This window comes from Primulina tabacum, chromosome 2, assembly GCF_025594145.1.
Source record: "Primulina tabacum isolate GXHZ01 chromosome 2, ASM2559414v2, whole genome shotgun sequence".
NCBI lineage: Eukaryota > Viridiplantae > Streptophyta > Magnoliopsida > Lamiales > Gesneriaceae > Primulina > Primulina tabacum.
The window spans coordinates 44,296,968-44,306,147 of NC_134551.1; the positions used below are offsets into that span (position 1 = coordinate 44,296,968).

Consider the following 9,180-nt stretch of genomic DNA (forward strand, 5'->3'; position numbering starts at 1 on the left):
CCCACGCCCACTGCGTCCTCGCCTCCACCCAGCAGCCGCCGACTAGCCCGCCGCTCTCCGTGCTACCTTGCCCACAACCTCGCAAAAGCACCTCGCTCTTCCAGCCTCTCACCCGTCGCGTGCTCGCCCCTGCCCGCGCAGCCCTGCGTGCTCGCCCCTTTCCCTCTCGGTAGTCAGCCTCGCACCCCACCCACTCTTGCCCATCAACGTTGCTCGCCCCCTCGCCCGTCTCCCCTCCTCGCGCAATCATCGCAAAGTAGCCCTTGCCCCGACCGCCCGCACGCACTCCTTTCTCTCCTGCTCGCCCTCACACTCACCAATATCAGCCTCGTCCCCCCACTAGCCTCGCCACCTTTGCCCCTTGGTAGCGTTGCCCTTGCTTGCCTCGCCATCCACCGCCTCGCCTAGCACAACCAACAACCACTCTCGCCAACACCAGCCTCATCGTTCCCACCCCTCCGCCGCTTTACCCTCACTCGCCTCGCCATCCACTGCCTCGGCTCGCGACCACGCCTCACATATTCCCTTGCCCACATCTCCCTTCTCGCCTGGCGACCACTTAACCAATGCTCCAACCTACCTCCATCTCTCCACGCCCTTCTCGCCTTGTTGTGCCAGTCCGCGACCAAGCCCAAGCCCAAGCCCTCGCCTCCGAGTGCTCACCCTGTGCCTATCATAGCCGAGCCCCTCGCGCCTTCGCCTAGTCTCGCCTAGTAGCTCCGGCGCTCGATCATTCGGTCCGCCACCTGCTCGTTTGCTTGTCCTTACCTCTTGAGTATTTAGTTACGCTTCTTTCGGGTAAGTTTTCTCCCTTGTTCGTTTAACTATACCTAGCACCCATGTCTTCATCTAATTCTGAATTCAATCCCTCGAGCGATTCCGAGAGGTCTAGCGAGTCTAACGAGAGTAGGACTTCCTTAGAAGATCCTGAATTTACCCTGGATTTTAATGAGGAGGAGATTGTAACCTAGATATTAAATTTTCACCTCCTCACCCATGACTCCTTTGCTAGGCGATGCCTTAGAAGGAAAATAAAAGTTTCACCTCCTTACCCTGACTTCTCTGCTAGGCGATTCCTTAGTAGAAAAATAAAAATTCTTTGCCCTCACCCTCTTACTATCTGCTAGGCGATGCCTTAGCAGGAAAATAAAAATTCTCCACCCTCACCCTCTCACTCATCTGCTGGATGATGCCTTAGCAAAAAAAATTTAATTCTTTGCCCTAACTCTCTAACTCCTCTGCTACGTGATGTCTTAGCAGAAAATAAAATTCTCCACCCTCACTCTCTAACTCCTCTACTAGGCGATGCCTTAGTAGGAAAATAAAAATTCTCCACCCTCACCCTCTAACTCCTCTGCTAGGCGATGATTTAGCAGGAAAATTTTAATTCTCCGCCCTCACCATTTAAGTCCTTTGTTAGGCGATGCCTTAGCAGAAAAATAAAAATTCTCCATTATCACCCTCAAACTTCTCTGCTAGGCGATGCCTTAGCAGGAAAATAAAAATTATCCATGCACCCTCACCCTCTAACTCCTCTGCTAGGCGATGCCTTAGCAGAAAAATTTTAATTCTCCGCCCTCACCCTCTAACTCCTCTGCTAGGTCATGCCTTAGTAGGAAAATAAAAATTCTACATCCTCACCCTCTAACTCCTCTGCTAGACGATGCCTTAGCAGGAAAATTTTATTCTCACCTCATCATCTCGTAACTCCTCTGCTAAGTCGGGCCTTAGCAGGAAAAATAAAACTTTTCAATCTCATCAACTCTTCTCCTCTACTAGGCTCAGCCCAAGTAGGTAAAATTTGATTTTCGATCTTCCCATCTCTTCTTCTCTACTAGGCTTAGCCCAATAAATAAAATTTAATTTTCAGTCTCATCACCTCTTCTCCTCTACTAGGTTTAGTGTCAGTAGGAAAAATTTAAGGTTTAGTGTCAGTAGGAAAAATTTAAGGTTTAGTGTCAGTAGGAAAAATTTAATTTTCATTCTCTCCAACTCTTCTCCTCTAGGCATAGCCTAAGTAGGTAAAATTTAATTTTCAGTCTCTTCACGTCTTATTCTCTACTAGTTTCAACCTAAGTAGGTAAAACTTGATTTTAAGTCTCCCCACCTCTTCTTCTCTATTAGGCTCAACCTAAGTAAGTAAATTTTGATTTTCAATCTGCCCATATCTTCTCCTCTACTAGGCTCAGCCTCAGTAGGTAAAATTTAATTTTCGATCTCCCACCTCTTCTCCTTTAGTAGGCGCAGTCCGAGTAGGTAAAATTCATTTCATGTCATCCTCATAATACAACAACATTCATGAACTTAATAAAAGAACTTGGTTTTATTAAATTTCAACCGATCACATAGGACAAATTCAAAAACTAAATACATCAGCAATAAAGTCAAGAATAATATTTTCTAAGGTGGTAAGCATTCCAGGGTCTCTTTAAAGCATTGCCCTGCGCAATCTCCAACTTTCCTCTTTGCTACTCTTGTACCTCCCCAGGGCAAAGTCACCCACTTAGAAGCTTATCTGAATATGATTTTTATAATCTTATATGCGAATGCTAGCGGCCTTCATTTCTCTTCCAACATCTCAAGGTTAGGGGCTATCTGGAGTCTCTTTCTCTCGGACCCCAACTCTACAATTTTAGGTTCTTCGTCTGTTACCTCCTGAAACTCATTCTCCAATACGGGCAACCTACTTCTTCCCTTCTTAATCATGTTGACTTCTACACGTGCTCTTTTTCCCTTTTCCTTTACTACCTTTTCATAACACCGACGCGCGACTTTTTGGTCCCTGTACAAGACTCCAACTCCTTTTCCCATGGGAAACTTAAGCTTTTGATGATAGGTGGAAGCTACGGCTCTAAAATATTTTAGGGCTGGCCGCCCCAAGATTCTATTATACGATGATGGAATATCTAGCACCATGAAGGTTATCATCTTTGTTACCCGCTGAGAATCATTCACAAAGGATAAAGGAAGAACGATTTGACCCAATGGTCAGATGGCATGTCCCGCGAACCCATGCAGAGGGGTAGAGACCGGCTCAAACTCAAATACTTCCACTCTCATCTGATCCAACGTTCTCTTGAACAAAATATTCCGTGCCTCTAGATATCTTAAAGTTCTCCAACTTTCTTCCGTGTGCTTTCCGAGCTTGCCCGGAGTCTTCATCAGTAGCACCCCTCGAGATCATATGAATCATTCCTATCGTAGAGTGGTTATCTTCATCCATTCTCCTCCTCGGATTGATAGGCTCCGGAGGAACATCTTGACCCCGCCTTTCTTTTTTCTGTTCTCCGACCCTCTGATTGATCCAAGGAGGGCCTCGGCCTCGCTTAGGATATGGGCGAGCTCTCGGTCGACTCCCGGATGAGGATCCTTCTTGTCTGTTTACCGGGGGCATCCTAACACCGCTCTCAGTTCTCTGTTATTTCTCCCACCTTCCTTCTGATTCTCTTACCTCCATCACCATGTCACGCCTCCTATTCAGAGGAACATGGGACGAGAATTGTCCTCTACCTCTAACTTTATCCTCCTCTCTCTCACCCGCACCTCTCTTCCTATTTCCTCTCTCCGCTCCCTCCACCCTACTTCCCCCGGGTCGCTGCTCCATCTTTCTGTACCGTTGGGCATCTTCCAGATTTACATATTTCTCTGCCCGAGCTAACAGGTCATCATAGTTCGACAGAGGTTTCTTGACCAGCAATTTGAAAAATTCCCCTCCTCTCATACCTTGGGTAAAAGCACTTATCATGATGTCAGGGGTAGCCGTTGGTATCTCTAGTGCCGCATTGTTGACATGTAGAACGAATTCTCGCAGAGTTTAAGTTTCTTCGTGCTTAATCACAAACAAGCTCAAATAATTTTTTTGGTGCCTTTTGCTATTAACAAATCTGTGCAGGAAAGCAGCGGAAAAATCCTCGAAAGATCGTATGGAGTTGGGCCGCAATGTGTTAAATCATTGCTGGACTGACCTTACCAATGTGCCCAGAAACACCCTACACTTGATTCCATCTGAATACTGGTGCAACAGAGTTGCATTCTCAAACTTCCCCAAATGTTCTTCTGGATCAGTATGTCTATCGTATTCTCCAACATTTGATCGTCGAAAACTTGGAGGAAGCCCTTTTTCCAAAATGGCGAGGGAAAATGACTTTTTCATTGGGCGCTGCGGCTCTATTCCCCAATTGTTGCCTCAACATCCATATCTCCCTCCATATTTCTCCCATCTCCAGATTCTCCTCACTTGGAAGGGGTCGCGTCTCTTCAACCATGCTCTGATGGCCCTCAACATTCTCCTCTCGCTCCTGGCGAGTGACTTGTCCTTCAATAAACATAGACTCTTGGTTCATTTTCATGGCTTCGTCTACTGTCCTGGTGATGAACTGACCCAATTGTTCTAGGTTAAGTTCCCCACATTCTCATTGGGACGAAGGTGTTCGGCCCTCGTTTCAAGAAGAGGTTGTTCGGCTCTCGTCTCGGGACGAGGTTATTCACGTCCCGTCTCCTCAAGAAGAGGCTGCTCGGGTCTCATCGGAGGACGTGACGTCAATGAATTAGTTCTTCTACTCCCTTCTCAACTCGAGTTTTCCCACAGACAGCGCCAAGTGATACTCACTGAAAATTTAGGGTTCAGTTCCAGTAAATGATGCTAGTCCCAGCGCAGGCTTCGAATGAGCTCTAAGCCTGAAATCATGAAGAAGACCATTAGAAGGAGGTCGGGAGGGTGTCCCGGCGTAGTCCATCCGACGCTCAAGTCAGAGAGAAATGATATAAGAGGAGAGCAGCTAAGGATGCTGCTAAAAAAAATATAGTGAATGAATGAATTAGACGCTCAAACCTATTATTTATAGGAGAATACCTGGGCCTTTCATCTAGGTTAGGGATGGGCCGGGAGTTTGGGCCTTATCTTGAGGGGCCCATTTATGGGATATCATTGTGGTTGAAAAACTTAAATTACTGTTTAATAAAATAATATTTTTCAAAGAGTTAATCGAAAGTGGCCCTATATGTCATGATATTTCCATCAAGATTCAAAGACAAAATTCAAGACAAGAATACACACAAACATATATGGATGAAACATGGAAAGTAAATACCAAAGCTCCTCTGTAAAAATATTTTATTCCAGTGTCAAGAAGTACCTAGCTAATATATGAATCACACAGTACATAGCATCGATTTTATTAATACTGCATGCATGTTTACAAATAGAAGGGATGAGCAGCAGTAGAAGTAGCAGCCACAGCAGCAGCATAGTCAACAATGGATTGAAGATCCTCCCAATTCTCAGCATGCTTTAGAAACTCATGGTTAGTGTCAGCACACATAGAGCTCGAAGACGACGGGGCCTGAGATTTCACCGAGCTCATGAAATATTGGCCTTGAAAGTACTGTTGGTTTGAATTCATGCTACAATCAACAATACATGCATTGGGTTTCTTCTCAAACTGGTGCTGGAAATGATGACCGAGTATTGGTACAGAGCTGCTGAAACTAATGTTGTAGCCGATTTTATCACAGGACTCCACGCTGCATGTTTCTGAGCTTGTCTCTACTGTTGAATGACTAACGTTGTTGCTTCTGATCTTCGTGGCGACTTCTCTCCAATCTGCGGCCATCACTTTCTTGTAAGAATTGTCGCGTTTCAGTATTCTGCATAGTGTCCAAACTTCCTGCAATTTCGTCCAAATCATATTCAATAATTAATGATAGGTCATAAAGGATGTATAAAACCATATATTATTTATCCATTTTGATTTCATGAGTTCAAATTTTAAATTACCAGGTAATGAGATACATGTACACGAGTTGAAGATATTAGGACTAATTAAATATTTGTCTTTGTTGTCTAATATCCAACAAACCCATGATCTCCAACTTATATACGATAAAATATCTCTTAGAATGTCTTTAACGTCTGGAAAAAAAATCCATGTCATAATTTTGGCTCGAGCATATATACAATCTCTTCGTTAGTTGCATCAGTACTTTAATAACATAATGATTATAATTTGTAAACTTTTTGCATCGATCGTGCTTTCTAAAACGCCAAGAAATATCGAAATGGGTCGACATGCGCATGCAAGACACAAATCACAAAAGGTAACACGTAGGTGATATGATTGAACAATAGAAAATGAAGTGTGACTCAAAGAAATATGATTGATATTCTTACAGCTTCTCGGGCAATGCTTTTAGCATCCATGATATTCTTGGTTACTTTGTCGGGGCCAGGCGGAAGCCGGAACTCGTGCATCATCCAATCAGTCTTGGTACCCTTTCCGGCGCTTCCCTGATAGTATACCAGGGATTTCTTTAATCCAATGCAATCGAGGCTTCCTTCTGAAGAGTATATTTGTTTATCAATACCAGTGGCTTTCCAGAACCCGGAACCTGTTATTACTCTATTGGGTCTGACGCTGTTTCTGTATTTTCTTCCTCTTTTGCAGAAGAAGTACCACTCCTTGTCCTCAACGTTATTGGATTCTGATGATTTTCATACAAAAATGTTCAAAAAAGAAAAACTCTCAAACAATATATATTTGAAGACGCGCGTGATCTTGTTTTTGAGTTATCTATATAAAAAATCATGAGTGTTTTTGGTTATTAGATACTGTAACAGAATAGATAGTTTTAATTTATGTGAATCTTGATTAAGACTAAAACGCAAAAATCTTAAGTTGGTTTCTGTAAATTCTTGAAAAATAACAATTGTTGCATATCGATCGTATGACCAGATCGATCGATGTTTGGTCTGATCAAGAACATCCCTACTGGATACTGTTATTCTTATCTATTTGATCAGGAAACATGTGATTACTGTCTGGAATCATAGATACAAAGTAAGGCTTTTTGATCAGTAATATTTATGTTTGTGATTCATGCAAACATATATTTATTCTTTACAATTTCTTTTTAAAAAAGGATAAAGCTCATATACAGTACTTACTTGGAAGATCCCATGGATCATACTTGTAGATATCAACTTGTTTTATGAGTTCGATGCGTAACGGTCTTTTTTCGACCTTTCTTCGAAGATAAAACGCCACGAGCTCTTGATCAGTCGGATGAAATCTGAACCCTGGAAGTGGAACATCATCTTCTTTACAAGTACTCATGGTTTACTCTATGGTTTTCAAGATCCTCAACTTTTTCTCTTTGATTTCATGTGTGAAAATGATTCTTTTATAAACTGGTTCAGTCTTCACACCTTGAAACATGAATAAAATCTACTTCTTCAACCCTTATATTTATACACACACATATATGCATATATAGACGTATGTAGAAGAAATTAATTAATGAGGAGTGTTTGAAAGGGTTTGCTCCATCTATATAATTTTGTTTGGTCAAGTCACAAATATTGACTTGTCTACTATTTTCTTGGTAGCCCCATAATCTCGATTTTTTTTTTTTTTTTTTTTAATTGAAGAAGTCCTCTCGGCTCAGCCTTTTAACTTATGTCGTCATCATGATACAAGTTTCTAACAAGAATGAAATTGATTGCGGGTAGAGATGTTCAATGGGCCGGTTCGACCCAGAACATAATCAGAACCAATCTATTAAACCCGGAACGAACCGGTTTCGGGACTGTCCCAAAATAATTAGTGAATGTCATAACGGGTTTTCACTTATGGAACCGGATAGAATTTTAAAAAAATTAAAATAAAAAATAAACCATTGAAATTTTTTTTTTTAAAAAAAGTTCAGAACAGGTTGAACCAACCCCGAACCGGGCCATCTACTACCGATTCGGGTAGTGGATCAGATTAGTTGCGAAGTATATACCTTGGAATCAGAACCGGTTCTTACCGGTGAATCCGGAACCAGTCAAAACCGGAACCCTAAAACTGTTAAAGCATGCCTAATTTGGGGTGAGAGGAAAATCGACTATCTCAATATTCGTAAATATCAAATTAATTTACTAAGGGTTTTTTCTATTAATTTATATCGTTAATAAGTTTTGATATCAAAATTTAATCAGGGAAAAATATATAATGCGCGATCGAAAACATTGAAATTTTTGTTTCCCAAAAAAAATAAACATTGAAAATTTTCTCTTTGGTATACTGAGCGTTGGACATAACACTGTTCAACATGCTATACGCTGACGCGACGATTAATTTAGCTTCGGATCTCTATACAAAGCCGACAAGTGTCAATCATACATTATTATATATATTTTGAAGTAAATATATAAAATCATAAATTTTTTAAAAAAATTACATAAATTTAACTTTCATCAAAACTGCTGACATCAGATGTCGTCACTCCAGGTTTGAATAACTTAATTATTTTTTCCTGGATTTTTCTTCGCGTGTTCAAACTCTTAGATTAAGCTAATATAAAGTTCAAAGCTTCCGCCTCTTATTTCCCTCTCGAGACAATGCCAAAATAATGCCCCAAGTCTACGCCATTTAAAATATATCCATTTTTTTTTATCAGCTTGCTTAATTGACCACAAACTGCAGTCTTTTAATATATCTCAATCATATGCTGCATAGAATTGCATATGAAAATGACAGGTTAACCAGGTAAAATTAAATAAATAGGTAGATAAAAATATGTTTTTTTATCATAAATTGTTTGGTTTGAAATATGAAACGAGCATAATATATGGATAATAAATCAATATATTTATATAGATAAATTAATAATTTATAACTCTAGTACTTCATAGAACATTTGCCAAAGACTGAATAAAAAGATGAAATGCGATATGTGAGACCGTCTCACACAAGTTTTTGTCTTCTATATTTATTGCTTCAAATTTAAAATCTTGGCGAAATATAAAAATATGAATTTTGACATTTCAACTATATATTATTCGCACAAAATCATATTTTAAAGGATCAAATATGTACACTGAATAATGACCATATACCAAAATAATGTTGAAATATCCATATTAATATAATAACTATGAATCATCATTGCTTTAGTCAAACTCCGATTGTAGAAGTTATCAAGCTAAATTGTTGAAACTGAAAATACTGACTTGAATATCGTCTTAGTAAAATAAATAGACTGTTATATTTAACTAAAAGTTCAAATATATATTTCTCTAGGCCTTCTAGAAGGGAAAACCTAATATCTCACAAAGAAGAGCATCAATCCTACAATGATATTATATATAATAATATTATTTGTCGAAACGTAATAATTGTTTCTTCTACGTGATTTGAA

The 9,180-nt window shown here is 40.3% G+C and overlaps 1 protein-coding gene across 1 annotated transcript; it reads right to left on the reverse strand.

Moving 5' to 3' along the window:
- Positions 1–4,991: 4,991 nt before the first annotated feature.
- Positions 4,992–7,250, reverse strand: LOC142537934 (transcription factor JUNGBRUNNEN 1-like). The gene is made up of 3 exons (XM_075643393.1): positions 6,944–7,250; positions 6,170–6,480; positions 4,992–5,666 (listed from the first exon to the last, which is right to left on the reverse strand). The coding sequence occupies exons 1-3, from the start codon at positions 7,110–7,112 to the stop codon at positions 5,196–5,198; spliced, it is 951 nt and encodes a 316-aa protein (XP_075499508.1). The 5' UTR covers positions 7,113–7,250; the 3' UTR covers positions 4,992–5,195.
- Positions 7,251–9,180: the final 1,930 nt, after the last annotated feature.

Bases quoted from the DNA above. Each gene is read 5' to 3' on its own strand.
- LOC142537934 (XM_075643393.1), bottom strand. From the start codon at position 7,112: ATGAGTACTTGTAAAGAAGATGATGTTCCACTTCCAGGGTTCAGATTT. The intron at 6,481-6,943 runs GTAAGTACTGTA...GAAAATCATCAG, and splicing joins TGATCCATGGGATCTTCCAA to AATCCAATAACGTTGAGGAC. The intron at 5,667-6,169 runs GTAAGAATATCA...ACGAAATTGCAG, and splicing joins AAAGCATTGCCCGAGAAGCT to GAAGTTTGGACACTATGCAG.